The sequence below is a fragment of the Grosmannia clavigera genome, assembly GCF_000143105.1.
Source record: "Grosmannia clavigera kw1407 unplaced genomic scaffold GCSC_113, whole genome shotgun sequence".
NCBI lineage: Eukaryota > Fungi > Ascomycota > Sordariomycetes > Ophiostomatales > Ophiostomataceae > Leptographium > Leptographium clavigerum.
Genome location: NW_014040831.1, coordinates 2,368,209 through 2,383,799, shown reverse-complemented (window position 1 = coordinate 2,383,799; position 15,591 = coordinate 2,368,209). Strand labels below are relative to the sequence as shown.

The 15,591-nt window shown below is 59.6% G+C and overlaps 5 protein-coding genes across 5 annotated transcripts; 3 read left to right on the top strand and 2 right to left on the bottom strand.

Annotated features, from left to right (window-relative positions):
• Nucleotides 1-329: 329 nt before the first annotated feature.
• On the top strand, nt 330-4,227 carry CMQ_4088 (ATP-dependent RNA helicase dhx8; the record flags this gene model as incomplete). The annotated part of the gene is made up of 4 exons (XM_014320026.1): nt 330-2,436; nt 2,491-2,618; nt 2,681-2,840; nt 2,897-4,227. 4 exons carry the CDS (start codon nt 330-332, stop codon nt 4,225-4,227), a joined length of 3,726 nt encoding a protein of 1,241 aa, XP_014175501.1.
• Nucleotides 4,228-4,409: 182 nt separating this feature from the next.
• CMQ_3563 (beta-glucanase) lies at nt 4,410-5,705 on the bottom strand (the record flags this gene model as incomplete). The annotated part of the gene is made up of 1 exon (XM_014319501.1): nt 4,410-5,705. One exon carries the CDS (start codon nt 5,703-5,705, stop codon nt 4,410-4,412), a length of 1,296 nt encoding a protein of 431 aa, XP_014174976.1.
• Nucleotides 5,706-6,714: 1,009 nt separating this feature from the next.
• On the top strand, nt 6,715-9,288 carry CMQ_4236 (dead box RNA helicase; the record flags this gene model as incomplete). Its single annotated transcript, XM_014320174.1, has 1 exon — nt 6,715-9,288. One exon carries the CDS (start codon nt 6,715-6,717, stop codon nt 9,286-9,288), a length of 2,574 nt encoding a protein of 857 aa, XP_014175649.1.
• Nucleotides 9,289-9,580: 292 nt separating this feature from the next.
• Nucleotides 9,581-12,691, bottom strand: CMQ_3758 (spindle pole body-associated protein sad1; the record flags this gene model as incomplete). The annotated part of the gene is made up of 1 exon (XM_014319696.1): nt 9,581-12,691. One exon carries the CDS (start codon nt 12,689-12,691, stop codon nt 9,581-9,583), a length of 3,111 nt encoding a protein of 1,036 aa, XP_014175171.1.
• A 1,230-nt stretch (nt 12,692-13,921) lies between these two features.
• CMQ_3767 (udp-glucose 4-epimerase) lies at nt 13,922-15,222 on the top strand (the record flags this gene model as incomplete). The annotated part of the gene is made up of 3 exons (XM_014319705.1): nt 13,922-13,950; nt 14,086-14,771; nt 14,822-15,222. 3 exons carry the CDS (start codon nt 13,922-13,924, stop codon nt 15,220-15,222), a joined length of 1,116 nt encoding a protein of 371 aa, XP_014175180.1.
• Between the last annotated feature and the right edge of the window lie 369 nt (nt 15,223-15,591).

Here is a 15,591-nt window from a genome sequence, read left to right as displayed (position 1 = left end):
TCACTTCACTGGCACTATCACTCTAAGCCGGAATGGCTTCAGCTCTACGGAGTCCTCCGTGCCGCAAAGAGCATGCAATAGAATAAAAGTGGTCTTATAACGGAGTAGAGAAGGTGGTATAACTATGCGCTAATTATCACGTGATCACAATGCTCGATTGCCTGTAGTAGTAGCTATTGCCGGAGAGCGCAAAAACGTTGCTCCCGGCTAAGTACAACGGGGCAAAATAGTTGCGGTTTTGCCAGCTCGAATGCTCATCGCGACACGCCCTTTCGCGCCACAAGAGCACGACCGGCACCACTTACGTATCCATCATTCATATCGCCGTCATGGAGGACCTTGAGTCACTCGAGGTCCTCTCGCTCGTGGCAAAGGTTGCCTCGGAGCTGGAGAACCATCTGGGTATGGACAACAAGGATGTTGCCGAGTTTATCATATTCCAGCGCCTCCAGAGCGACGGCTTCGAAGCTTTCCAGAAGAAGCTCACAGAGCTTGACGTCGACTTCCCGCCAAGTTTAGTTGAAAGTATCGACCGACTAGTCTGTACGATGCATCCTCAGATGCGGGCGAGAGCAGCAGCAGAAGCGAAAGAAAATGCGGCGAGCAAAGCAGCCCGATCGAAACAGATTTTCAAAGGCTTGACCGTACCCGACAAAGAGCCAGAGCATGAAGCCGATGCCATTGACGACACACTGGCACTACTGGAGGGCCTTGAAAGCAAGGTGAGGAAGGAAAAGTCATCACGACCAGTGGCAGTGGAGACAGCATCACGGAGAAGTCAAAGTCCCCGAGACGACTACAACAAGACGAAGCGAGATGGAGGCCGGGGGCAAGATCGGCGATCTCGTTACCGGTCGAGATCGCGGTCGGAGTCCCCACGCTCAAGGTCAGATTCCCGTGGGCGAAAGAATATAAAACGATACGATTATGACGACCAAGACGACGACTACGCGAACTATAGTGGTAGTGGAAAGCGAAGCAGGAGAGAGAACGGCAAGAGTGGAAGAGGACGTGCAAACAGAAACGGGTATGACAACTATGACGATGGCAACGGCAACGACGGCCGGTCTCAGCGGAAAGAGGTGGAGGTGGATGACGCTCCAGAGCTTTTCAAGGTGTACGACGGTCATGTCACGGGAATCAAAGATTTTGGCGCTTTTGTGAATCTTCACGGCATCCGGGGCAAGGTCGACGGCCTGGTGCACGTTTCGGCCCTCGTTGACGGCCAGCGCGTCAGCCATCCTTCAGACTTGTTGACTATGGGCCAAAAGGTGCTGGTCAAGGTTGTGAAGATAGAAGGGAGCCGGATCGGCTTATCGATGAAGGATGTGGACCAGGACACCGGACTGGATAACGCCCCTGAAGACAGGATTCAGTCTGGAGCCAATATGGAGGCGCTTGGCGTCCGAGGTGCTGGCGGCATCAGCAGCAGTATTGTCACACCGCTACCCGGGGCGGGTGCATCAGGGGCAGGAGGCAGCGGCCCGGCAGGGAGGCGTGGCAAGAAGCGCATGACGTCTCCTGAGCGGTGGGAGATTCTGCAGCTGATAGCCAGCGGCGTGGCCAAGGCGTCGGACTATCCCGGGCTCGAGGAGGAATACACGTCGACGCTGACGGGCGAGGGTCAGATGGAGCTGGAGGAGGACGTGGACATTGAGATCCGAGACGAGGAGCCACCATTCTTGGCGGGACAGACGAAACTTTCGTTGGAACTGTCGCCGATCCGTGTTGTCAAAGCGCCCGACGGCTCGCTCAACCGTGCAGCCATGGCTGGCGGGGTGCTCGCCAAAGAACGCAGGGAAACACGGCAGCAGGAGGCGGACGAGGCGAAGGCGTCGTTGGAGAAGGAGAAGGTGGATCTGACGTCGCAGTGGCACGACCCGTTGGTGAATCCGGAGCAGCGCAAGTTTGCCAACGACGTGCGAAACGCCCACAGCCAACGGAATGCCGCTCCAGAGCCAGTGCCGGAGTGGAAACGTGTCATCCAGAGCAAGGAACAGTCGTTTGGCAAACGCACATCACTCAGCATGAAGGAGCAGCGCGAGACGTTGCCCATTTTCTCCTTCCGCAGCCAGCTCATCAAGGCGGTGCAGGAAAATCAGATTCTGATCGTGATTGGCGAGACGGGATCCGGAAAGACGACGCAGCTGACGCAGTACCTGGCTGAGGCTGGGTTGACGAACCGCGGCAAGATGGTTGGCTGCACACAGCCACGACGGGTGGCGGCAATGAGCGTGGCGAAGCGCGTGTCCGAGGAGGTGGGATGCCAACTGGGACAAGAGGTCGGCTACACGATCCGGTTTGAGGACTGCACGAGCCCGTCCACGCGAATCAAGTACATGACAGACGGCATGCTGGAGCGTGAGATCTTGCTGGACCCAGAACTGAAGCGGTATTCGGTCATTATGCTGGACGAGGCTCACGAGCGGACGATTGGTGAGTTGCGGGTGCCCCGTTTGTGACTGTCCTGGTGTACTGACCATTCCATAGCAACCGATGTTCTCTTTGGGTTGCTCAAGAAGACGGTAAAGAGACGGCCAGACCTGAAAGTCATTGCGACGTCGGCAACGCTGGACGCAGAAAAGTTCTCTACGTTTTTCAATGGAGCGCCTATTTTCGTATGTACCTCCTGTCCGCTGACAGCGACCTCCATATGCCGATTATACTAACATTGCTGCAGACAATTCCTGGCCGAACATTCCCAGTGGAGATTCTCTACTCGCGAGAACCGGAATCCGACTACCTCGATGCCGCATTAGAGACAGTTATGCAGATTCACCTGACGGAGCCGGCTGGTGATATCCTAGTCTTCTTGACTGGCCAGGAAGAAATCGATACCAGTATGTTGCATTCTTCGAGCCAGCGGATATGTCCTTGATGTACTAATGCGTTTCAGGCTGTGAGATTCTCTTTGAGCGGATGAAGGCTTTGGGGCCTGGCATGCCGGAGCTGGTAATTTTGCCAGTGTATTCGGCGCTGCCGAACGAGGTACAGTCGCGAATCTTCGAGCCGGCTCCGCCAAATGGCCGCAAAGTAATCATCGCGACGAACATTGCGGAGACCAGCCTGACTATCGACGGAATTTTCTACGTGGTAGACCCCGGGTTCGTCAAGCAGAACGCGTACGACCCGAAGCTGGGAATGGATTCGCTGGTGGTAACACCAATTTCGCAGGCGCAGGCGAACCAGAGAGCAGGCCGTGCAGGACGAACGGGGCCGGGCAAATGCTTCCGGCTGTACACGGAGGCGGCATACCAGACGGAGATGCTGCCAACGACGATTCCGGAGATCCAGCGCAAGAACCTCAGCAACACGATTCTGATTCTCAAGGCGATGGGGATCAACGACCTGCTGCACTTTGATTTCATGGACCCGCCGCCGATCAACACGATGCTGTCAGCACTGGAGGAGCTGTATGCGCTGTCGGCACTGGACGACGAGGGGCTGTTGACGAAGCTGGGACGCAAGATGGCGGACTTCCCGATGGACCCGACGTCGGCCAAGGCGCTGATTGCATCGGTGGAGCTGGGGTGCAGCGACGAGATGCTGAGCATCATGGGGATGATTGCACAGCCGAAGGGAGTGTGGTACCGGCCGAAGGACAAGCAGGCGCAGGCGGACGCGAAGCGGGCCAAGTTCAACGACCCTCACGGAGACCACTTGACGATGCTGAACGTGTACAACAGCTGGAAGCGGAGCAAGTTCTCGAAGCCGTGGTGCCAAGAGCACTTTCTGCAGTACCGGGTGCTGATGCGGGCCAAGGACGTGCGGACGCAGCTGGAGCGGATCATGGAGCGGTACAAGCACTCGGTGGTTTCGTGTGGTGCGGACACGAACCCGGTGCGCCAGGCGCTCTGCGCGGGCTACTTCCGCAACGGCGCACGCAAGGATCCGCACGAGGGCTACAAGACGCTGATCGAGGGCACGCCGGTGTACCTGCACCCGTCGAGCGCGCTGTTCGGCAAGCAGGCAGAGTGGGTGATCTACGACACGCTGGTGCTGACGACGAAGGAGTACATGCAGTGCACGACGTCGATCGAGCCCAAGTGGCTGGTGGAGGCGGCGCCGACGTTCTTCAAGCTGTCGCCGAGCGACCGGCTCAGCCGGCGGCGCAAGGCCGAGCGGATCCAGCCGCTGTACAACAAGTTCCAGACAGAGGACGACTGGCGGCTCAGTGCGCAGAAGCGGAGTGGCCGTGGTGGCGGAGGTGGTGGCACATGGGGCTGAGGGTGTGGAATTTTGGGAGTGCTGGAATTTATCCATATTTGGACCTTTGGAGCTTTTTGTGTTGCGTCTATTTTGATTTTACTGCTACTTTTGGGGGGAACGGCGTTTCCTAGAGCTCGGGATGGTTTCATTCCATGATCCACCCGCATCAATTCAGATCTATGTGTTCTGTGTGTGTCTGGTTATGGCAAAGTGAATAGGTAGCCCAAAATGAGGGCAAAGGTGGCGGCTATGGATGACAGGACGATGGGTTTGGGAGCAGACGAGGTGGAAGATGGAATGGATGGAGAGGATGGAGCGGGTGAAGATGAAGAAGAAGACGACGACGACGAAGACGACGACAACGATGCGACCTTTCGGTTCTGCACGACAGAACCATTGGGAGAGATCAGAACAGTGGCACCGATGTCGCCCCAGCGGATGTTGGAGAAGGACACGGCAGCGTCAGGGTCGCTAGCGGTGATGATGTTGGGGCTGCCGGCCGACGAGACACAGGGCCCGGCGCTGCCGCTGTCCAACCAGGCCATAGAATCGGCGGGAGCATCCCAGATGCTAAAGACGACGACCATGCCACGGGCAAGCGCTTTTCCGATGGCACGGAGACCGCCGTAGCGATCGGCACTGTCGGAGCAGACATCATCGGTGAGGGGGGGGATGCCAGGCGACCTGGCCGCGATGAGACGGCCATCCTGGATGTACAGACGACGGATCTGGACGAGATCGCCAGTGGTGCTGTTGTCCTCTGAGACAAAGCGAGTGACGACGGTAAAGGGCCGACGCGTGTCGACGGAGCCTCCAGGCCGGTAGAAAAAAGGGTCGACAGCACGAAAGGGGTTGATGCCGCAGCCGTTTCTGTCGCAGGGACTGCTGCTGTTGCTGCTGTTGCTGCTGCTATTGTTGTTGCCACACTGGTCATCAACGCAAGAAAAGGGGCCTCTTTGACGACAGGCGTGCGAAGTGAGTGCCGTGGCGTCACGATTGGCCTCCCAGACGTCCAGCTCGTTGCAGCATGTGCCGACAAAGCCACTGGAGCCGGCAGGGCTAGCTGACATCGAGTCGGGACACTGGGCGTCGCAGTAGCCGGTGCCATGCGAGGCGTCGGCCAGCGGGCCACCGGCGGCATCCATCTCGACGAGATAGAGCGCGCCGTTGACGCCACAGCCGACGTGCGAGACGTCGACGTCAAAGGTCAACTCCTGGTGTGCGAGCTGCACGAGCTGGTACCGACTTCCTGCCTCGGCCAGAAGATACACGCGCGGGCTGAGCGTGTGGTTGTCGCGGCCGAGAAGCCGCAGAGTCAGCGATTCATTGGCCGTCGTCACGCCAGCAGCCGCATAATGGATGTCGAGGACGTCAGCTACGACGCTCGTCCGCACAGGGTGACAGCCGTCGGCGAGGGTGCAGAAGAAGGTCGGCAGCTGGAGATGGGCGAGGCTGGCGACGGCTGCAAACAGAAAGGCGAGCAGGAGTGGCGACATGGAGGGCGGACGAGGGCAAGACAAGAGGAGGAGAAAGGAGAAGAAACGGCCAAACGAGCAGACTCAAACGCCCGCAGAAAACGAACAGCACTGACATCGTCGTGGATGTTGGTGCCTTAATCAGCCGTTTTTCATCCATTGCACCGTTCTGAGGTATGACAGATGTCACACAGTTCGACTATGCCATAGCTAACCGTTGTCGATCTACAAGTGCGGCAAAGAGCTGCAACACGCATAGCTCTCCTTCGTTACAGGCACACCCGACCATGGCCAGCGCCTGCACTAAGACACAGGTATCGACAAAGCACGCACGTGGACAGAGCGTGGTTGAAAACGGACCTTTGGGAGCTAAGGTGGTTGCGCAGATGCTTTCGGGGACTGAAAGGTTTGGGGCTAGTTCAAACGCTGGGCTGCACATCGTTTGATGACACTCAGCCCTCAATTCAGGACAACGTCTTGTGCCAACATAGCCGGATTTTGCCTTCCCTTTCAGTTTCCCATGCAGTGGGTTGACAGAAGACGGCGTCCGTTGAGCTACCAAAAACATCAATTGTGGTATTACCAGCTGCGCGAAGTAGGAAACAGCAAACTCCTTCTGTTTCTGTCTCGGCGTGGGATGATGTAGGCAGGCTAGGCTGGACGCATGCTCGCTTGCCAGTCCTCAGCTCGACAATTAACGGAGTCTTCCTTGCGCCGTTTCCATTAACACGGCAGATAGGACTGCAGGCTAATGTGTTATACGAGAACAGCCCACTACGGCTAAACGGAATTGGTTGGTTCCTGGCTGAGCTGGGCTTCAGTATGCACATACGCGGACACAAGATTTGTGTACATGCATACCCTGGATCAAGTCACCGCTCGGCAGAAATTTTCACCGCCAAAAAATGTAGGAGGATCGCGGCAAAAAAGTAGCAGTTGGTAAAAAAAAAAGAGAAAAAAAAAAGCTACCAGGCCGTCGGATAAGACGAATTCCATACTCATACAGGCACAGCCTAGAATATTGCTCAAGATGGCAACGCCAACCGGGAAGACGTCAAAACAAAAGAGCCGCCCGGTAAAGGTGGTGAAGGATGACCGAAAGCTGAAGCGAAAACGAGAAATCCAAAGCATAGAATCGCTACAAGCCGCTGTTGACGAGCTCGACCTGAAGGCGACGCCGACGAATTTCAGCGACGTGCCGCTATCAGAACCGACGAAGATGGGCCTCCGCGACTCACACTTCGAAACGCTGACGGACATCCAATCCAAAGCGATCCCGGCAGCGCTGCGGGGATGCGACATTCTGGGGGCAGCCAAGACGGGCAGCGGCAAGACGCTGGCCTTCCTGGTGCCGGTGCTAGAGAAACTGTACCGGGCACGGTGGACGGAGTATGACGGCCTGGGTGCACTGATTATCTCGCCGACACGCGAGCTGTCGGTGCAGATCTTTGAGGTGCTGCGCAAGGTCGGACGGCACCACCGATTTTCGGCTGGACTCGTTATTGGAGGCAAGAGCCTGAAGGAGGAGGCAGAGCGGGTTGGACGGATGAACATCTTGGTGTGCACGCCGGGGCGGATGCTGCAGCACCTAGACCAGACAGCCAGCCTGGAGGTGAACAACCTGCAGATGCTGGTGCTGGATGAGGCGGATCGGATCATGGACATGGGGTTCCAGTCGGCGGTGGACGCGCTGGTGGAGCACCTGCCGCAGGGCCGACAGACGCTGCTGTTCAGCGCGACGCAGAGCAAGCGGGTGTCGGACCTGGCACGGCTGAGCCTGAAGGACCCCGAGTACATTGCGGTGCACGAAGCGGCGGCGGCGGCAACACCCAGCCAGCTGCAGCAGCACTACGTGGTGACGCCGCTGGCCGAGAAGCTCGACACGCTGTACGGGTTTATCCGGGCGAACCTCAAGTGCAAGATGATCGTCTTCTTCTCGTCGGGCAAGCAGGTGCGGTTTGCATACGAGGCGATCCGCCACCTGCAGCCGGGCATCCAGCTGCTGCATCTGCACGGGCGCCAGAAGCAGGTGGCACGGCTGGAGATCATCTCGCGCTTCTCGGCCGCGAAGCACGCCTGTCTGTTCGCGACAGACGTGGTGGCGCGCGGCGTGGACATCCCCATGGTCGACTGGGTGGTGCAGGCGGACTGCCCGGAGGATGCGGACACGTACATTCACCGCAGCGGACGGACGGCGCGGTACGAGAGCGCGGGCAAGGCGATTCTGTTCCTGGACCCGAGCGAGGAGGACGGCATGGTGCGACGACTGCAGCAGAAGAACGTGCCGATCCACAAGGTGAATGTGCGGGAGAAGAAGAAGAAGAGCATCCGGGAGCAGCTGCAGAACATGTGCTTCCAGCAGAACGACATCAAGTACCTGGCACAGAAGGCGTTTATCAGCTACACGCGGTCGGTGCACCTGCAGAAGGACAAGGAGGTCTTTGATCTAGACAAGCTGGACCTGGACGGCTTTGCCCAGAGCATGGGTCTGGCGGGAGCGCCGCAGATCCGATTTCGCAAGGGCAAGGGCGGCGAGACGGCAGCGGACGAGATCAAGCGGTTGAAGAACGCGCCGCGGGCGCTGCTGTCGAGCGGGTCGGAGTCGGACGGATCCGACGGCGAAGGCAAGACGCGGAAGAAGGGCGAGGTGCGGACCAAGGCACAGCGGATGTTTGAGCGGACCAACCAGGACGTGTTGACGAAGCACTACCAAAGCCTGATTGGGAATGAGTCGGAGTCGGAATCGGAGGAAGGCGAGGACGAGGGCGAGAAGGCAGCACGCAAGGCCAAGTCGGTGTCAGCCAAGGCCAAGCCGACGGCGGCAGCAGCGGATGAGGGCGGCGACTTTTTCTCGGCGAAGCGGGTGATGGACGACGCATCGCTAGCGGTAGCGGCAGGCCTAAAGACGGGACCGGACGGACAAGCGGAAGCGGTCGGAGCGGCGACGTTTACGACGGCCAAGGTGCTGCGGCTGGGCGGCGAGCGGGAGCTGGTGATCGACTCGAAGCGGCGAGAGAAGATGCTGCGGTCGAAGAAGCAGCTGCTCCGATTCAAGGGTACGGGCTCGAAGCTCGTCTTTGACGACGACGGCAACGCGCACCCGCTCTTTGAGCTGCAGGACGAGGCGGCCTTCCGACAGCAGGGCGCGCCCGAGGAGCAGCGCCAGCGCTTTGTCGACCAGGAGGCCGACCGGGTCCGCTCGGGCGACGTCGAGGACAAGGCCACGGCCAAGGCACGGCTGCGCGCCAAACGACTCAAGCGGAAGCTGCGCGAGCGAGAGGAGGAGCAGGGTGGCAGCGATGGCAGCGACGGCAACGACGGCAGCGACGGCGAGATCGATGGTCCCCAGTTTGGCGAAGACGGCAGCGACGGTCTCGCGCTGCTGCGGTCACTGCCCCTGGCCGGCGAGCGCGACGGCTACGACAGCGACGAGCCGGCACCACCGCCCAAGAAGCAGAAGAAGTGGTTCCAGCGCCACGACAGCGACGACGACGACACGGCCAAGAAGACGACCCGCCAGGACAAGCGCGTCATCGATGTCGCCGAGATGCCCGACAAGCTCGAAGACCTCGAGGCGCTGGCGGCTGGCCTGCTGGACGGCTAGACCTGTTGTCCGTTCTTGTTTTGCATCTGCATGGGCGTTGGAGAAATTACATAGTAGTCAAATAGTATTCTATCCGGTTGTATGCATCTATGCAGCCGCACGCACATACACATATGCACGTACACCGTATCATGCCATCCACCGGAACAACAAGGAAACAACAAAAGGGAAGGGAAGGCCGGGACGTCCATAGGCCCCGGCCTGCAGCAGTCTTGCATGGGGTATTTTCCTGACCCAAAACGCCCAAAAACGAGAGAACAGCTACCAAAGAGCTGACGAAACACACTCCAGCCTACACCATGTCTGGCCGCACCTGTCCGTACAGCCGCAGCCGGTAGAAGCACGTGTGGTCGGCGCCATAGTTGGAGAGCGCCCGCACAATCACGTGATCAGTCACAGCATCCAACGTCTCCAGTTCTGGTGGCAGCCGAAAGACCTGCACGCTGCCATCACCGGCCGTGGCCGCCTGCTCGTACGAGAAGGCACCGATCTTGACAAAGCCCCAGCCGAAGAGCGGGCTGCGCTCGTCCGTATCGGGAAATCGGGCCAGGCTCCAGTCTTGCAGCGGCCGCTGCTGTGCGTAGTCGGTGATCTGCGCCCACACCTCGATAGCCTTGGGTGTGGCCCCAGGATCGAGCGTCGCCCCGGCGCTGATATGCTCGACCACCACGTGTTGCGGTACCACGCGCAGGCCCAGCTTGACGGCCACGCTGGCCGCTTGCGTCCTGGCTGGCCGCGATCCGCTGCCCTCGCCTTGCCGGCTCTTTCCCTGTGCTGCACACCAGCAGTCGCCATCCTGCTCCCATGGCTCAAACACGACCGAGCCGCGCTGCGAGCCCGGCATCGGCCGTCCGGCCATCGAGCTGTCGTCGCTGCTGTCGCTGCCACCGCTGCTGCCACCACCGCCGCCTGAACCGCCGCTGCCGCCTCCGTCGCTCCGTCCGCCCCCCCAGAGCCGCTTCCAGCCCGACGGCAGCGCCGGCTGGTACGACGGGCTCGAGAAGTGGTGGTTGAATGTCGCACCCGTGCTGCGCGAAAAGAAGTTGACCTGGTTGATCAGATTGGCGTTCCAGTCCGCTCGGATCTTGCCGCGTGCCATCGCCTCCAGCTGCGCATCGCTGATACCCTTGCGCACCAGCTGGTCCACCAGCTGCGTCACCTCTTTCCGGCTCATGCTGCCTCCCGGTAGCGACTCTCGAGACGATGGCGCCGTGCCCGCGTCTGCTCCCGACGACGACGGCACTGCTGCTGCCGCTGCCTTGGCTACCTCCAGCACGCGTGCCTCCAGCTCGGCCAGCTCGCCCTTGATCTCTACCCGGTGCTCCACAAAATTGTTCTGCAGGATCTGCAAGAACTCCTGCCGCGACACGATCACCTCACGCGCCGCGCTCGAGCCCATCATCTTTTGCGCCAGCTTGGCCACCTGCTTGTCCGTCAGCCGCTCCAGCGACAGGTCCGTCTGCTGCTGCTGTTGCTGCTGTTGCTGCTGCTGCTGTGCGTCGGGCGACCAGGCCGACCCGCCCATACCGGTCAGGATATCGCGGACCTTATTCTGGTTGCGTCGCAGCCAGGCCTCCCACGACTTGGCCATGGTTGTCTCGGCAATCTCCTCCACGTCGTGCACCGACAGCGCCATAGACCCGGCCTTGGGGTCTGGCAACAGGCTCGACGCTTCTAGCTGGTGCTTCAGCGCTGTCCATTGCAGGTCTGAGATGACCGGCGCCCCGTCCTCTCGCTGGATTAGCGTGAAGATGTCCTGGTCTGCCTGGATGCTGTCCTTGAGCGCGTGCCAAAACTCCTGCGCAATCACCGGCCGTCCACGCTTGTCCAGCTCCATGTGCACCACCGCCGGCAACACCCGCCCGATGCGGTCCAGCGCGTCACCCTGGAGACTTTGGGCATGGCGCATCTGTGCCAGCTCGCTCGCGTGGCCCAGCATCAGCCCGTTCATCCGCGCGAACTCCTCGTCGCTGAGCGCGCCTAGCGGGTGCACCAGCGCATATGGTACCAGCTGGCCCAGATTGCTGCGCCAGTCACTCCCGTACCAGTGCAGCCGCTTGTCCATGCTATAACCCTCGTACAGCTCCGGCGACGCTGTCGAGATCACAAGCACCCGCACCGCCACTGCCCCCAGCACGAGCAGCGTGATCGCCAAGGACATCGCCTTGCTAATCGACCCGACATGCATTGTGAAGTGCCACATGGCCGCCACCATCCGTTGCCACCACGCCTGCCGTGACTTGTCCCCATCGTCGTCGTCCTGGTTGGCTGCCTGGGGGTCCGTCTGTTTCCTTCCCTGCCGTCTTCTCGCCATGTTGCTGCGCGCGGCCGCCGTGGCCTCAACCTCGTAATCACCCAGCTCGTCCGAGGTCGAGCCGCGCATATTCCTCGGAACTGTCTTTCTCGTCCGCACAATCGGCCCCGGAGTGCCTGTCCTTGGTCGGAGGTCGCGTACAATGTCGGTCCGGGAAATCGGTTGCGGCTGCTGCTGATTCTCTTCAGGATCTCCAGGGCTGTCCGTGCTAATCGGATCACTCGCCACCGCTGCGTCAACAGGCTTCTCTGACAGTGTAGGCTCCGGCTCCGGCTCCTGGTCCGAACGCGGATGGATAAAGTTGAGATGTGGATATGCCTGTCGGACGGCCTCGTCATCCGACTCGTCGCGCCGTATCGAGAGCCGCCGGGCCGAGTTGAGAAGGCTCTGCAGCGCGTGCGATGTTCGGGCGACCACTCCCGTTCGCGACGGCAGCACGGGCGTGAAGATGCGCGCCTGCGCAAAGATGCTGTCCTCTTCGGCAAAGTTGTGTGTGGCTGTGTCGCCTTGCCGTTCGGGCGTCATGCTCTTGTGACCATCTTTTGGCCGCCCCCTGTCGCCAGGCATCGAGACAAAGTCCACCGAGTTGTCCGTTTCCTCACGGCGTTCGCTGTTATCGATCGCCACGTACCCGTCGTCCTCGTCCGGGTCGGTGTGCCACTCAGGCACTGCCACCGGTTCCGGCCCCGTGTCTGGTTCCCGTTCTCGTTCTCGTTCTCGCTCTCGCTCTCGCTCTCGCTCTGGTTCTGGCTCCGGCACCGGCATGCTGGGTTGCCTTCGACGCTGTTCTTCGGCCTCGCGCTGTGCCCGCTCGCGCGAGTCGTTCTCGTTGTCGTCGTCGACCGTATCGATGACCCGGCTCAGCGCACTGGTCAGGCTGTACCGCTGTCGGGCAGCATTCTGACGGGTTGGCATCACGGTCGGCGGTGAGCCGTACGCAGAGCTGTACTTGGCCGGCCCAGGCGACATGCCCCGGCCAGTCACGGCACTGCGCATCGGCGAGGTCATGCCGTCCACCGGGCCACCGGCCTCGGAGCTGCCGTCAAAGAGCCGGCTGGACGCCATGCGGTTCGAGCGTCGTGGAGGCATGGCTGCTTCTATCAGGTGTGTTGGGCTGTTGCGCTGCTGGAGCTGGCTGTCTGCAAAAACACAAATGAGGCACGTATGGGTGATGAGAAGAAGAAAATCGCAGATGGATGACGGTGATCTGAAGAGGGGGAGTGCAGACAGCACGAACTTTCTTTGTTGCCGATGAGGCCCGGAAACGGTGGCCCAACCATTCAACCCAACCAACGACAGCAAAATGGCGCCCAAACAATAGGCCTGTTCTTAGTAGATGGCTGGTGGCCAGATGCATGCCATGTCTTGTTTTTTTTTTCCTTTCAGCCTTCGAGCAGTCTTTGTCGGGCTGCCGAAAACAGAGGCGCCTGGCTGTGGCGGGTGAGCTCGGACAAGGATTGCGAGAGGCTGGGGAAGCTCGGTCGGCTCATTTCCTCGTTCCTTTTTTGGGGTCGTTTCCTTTTGGATTATGCTCCTGGTGAGTATATGCATATAAACATGGTATCGTATCTTACCTGATGTCGTACTCGTGTATGTCGTAAGCGGCCTAGCCTGGAAGCCCCGCCCCACGCAGAACGTTACTATATAGTGTGCCTGGCGCCCCCGCTGAAGATGCTCTCACGTGCCATCGCCCCAGCGTCTTCAGGCTAAAGACATTGAGCCTGTGCCTGCCTGCTTGCCTGCACTTCCGTGACTACATGGCCAGACAAAACACGAGCTTTACGAGACATCGAGATGCACCGGCCCTCGTCAGGATACAATTGTCTCCATCTCGTGTCTGCGGCTTGCTCCACCCGTCCGGCACACTGTGCGGGTTCCAGGAGCCAGCTTGCCGCTATTTATGGCATACCGGACACCGAGCTGACAGCTGGAGCGCCTCATTTGGGACCATGCAGGAGCAAAAGGAAGCAGAGATCCAATACTTGGTGTTCGGGCAGGCGGCCTAGTGCTGTCTCGCAAATTGCTATATTCTGAACTAGGAAAGGCCTACGCCATCAGCTCAGCGCAGTCTCCACTGGCTCCCGAAGCTGTTCGTCAGCCTTTACGAGCACAGTACTGACAATTAGCGCAAGGGCCGTTTCTTTAGTATAATACGAGCAAAATATTGAAACGTTCAAGGTTCAGCTGCCCCTCTCGACCGGGAATCCTTTTTCTGCTACATGGTATAACCTGCACCTCTCGCCCTCGTCGACTGCCCCTTCTCTCTTCGAATTCTACAGACTCTCTCTCCCGCGCACGCCAACAAGCAGAATCGCAAACATGGTCGTCGGAACAGTACTGGTGACCGGGTGAGTGCCCCTCGTTATCTCCTTGTCTCTGCCAGCTCTGTGCTGAACAGGAGATCCTGTCCTGATTTCGCATGCCGGCCACTGCCGCCCTTTTCTCTCCCACAGCAATTGCTGACTGATATATGTCTCTGCCAGTGGTACCGGCTACATTGGCTCCTTCACGGCGCTCACGCTGCTCCAGAACGACTACGATGTCGTGATTGTCGACAACCTCTACAACTCGTCCGAGGTGGCGCTGGACCGCATCGAGCTCATCTGTGGTCGCCGCCCCGTCTTCCACAAGGTCGACGTGACCGACGAGTCCGCTCTGGACGCTGTCTTTGCGGCGCATCCGGCCATCGACAGCGTGATCCACTTTGCCGCGCTCAAGGCCGTCGGCGAGTCGGGCGAGATTCCCCTCGAATACTACCGTGTCAACGTGGCCGGCAGCATCACGCTGATGCGCATCATGGCCAAGCACAACGTGCCCAACATTGTCTTCTCGTCTTCCGCCACCGTCTACGGCGACGCCACCCGCTTCCCCAACATGATTCCCATCCCCGAGACCTGTCCGACCGGTCCGACGAACACGTATGGCCGCACCAAGCTGATGATTGAGAGCGTCATCACCGACTTCATCAACGCCCAGCGCAACAACCTGAAGAAGGCCGGCAAGCCGTTTGACGCCTGGAACGGTGCCCTGTTGCGCTATTTCAACCCTGGCGGCGCCCACCCCTCCGGCCTCATGGGCGAGGATCCTCAGGGCGTGCCCTACAATCTGCTACCGCTGCTCGGTAAGGTCGCCACGGGCGACCGCGAGAAGCTGCTCGTCTTTGGTGACGGTACGTCTTTCTGCCACTCTTCACTTCCCGGACTGCCTGCTGACCTCCAGACTACGCATCGCGTGACGGAACGGCCATCCGCGACTACATTCACGTGCTCGATCTCGCCCGCGGCCATCTGTCCGCGCTCAAGTACCTGCGCGAAAAGAAGCCTGGTCTGCGGGCCTGGAACCTCGGTTCTGGCCGCGGCAGCACCGTCTTCGAGATCATCAAGGCCTTCAACAGCGCCGTCGGCCGCGAAATGCCCTACACTGTGGTGGCCCGCCGCCAGGGCGACGTGTTGGACCTGACTGCCGACGCCTCACTGGCCAACAGGGAGCTCGACTGGAAGACCGAGCTCACGATGGAGGACGCCTGCAACGACCTGTGGCGGTGGGTCAAGAACAACCCCAAGGGCTACCGCCAGGACCCGCCCGCCGAGCTGCTGCAGGCGTTGAAGAAGAGCAACTAGGCTGTGGGGATTGCTGTCGTGGCTTCCGACCGCGAATCAGGTTCCCTCTTCAGAATGTGTCTTTATCTTTGTATTTTTTGGTAGCATCCCCGTTTTTTTTAAGGTTGTCCCTCGCAGGCATGATGATATACATATATGGAATAGACTGTGCGAAAGTGTCGAAATAAAAGCAATTGCAGCGCATGTAACTGTACTAGCTGTGTCCACCCCGTCAGACCGCCATTGCTGCCCGCAATCGTGCTTGGCTGACGCCATCCGGGCTCGGGGGTCGCTTATCTAAACGCCCCGCTGTTGTCTGGCCATCTGTCGGCTCCGTAGCCGCCTGTATCTTGTCTGGGGTTGTAGCTCTTATCTTGTTGAAACGGTCGC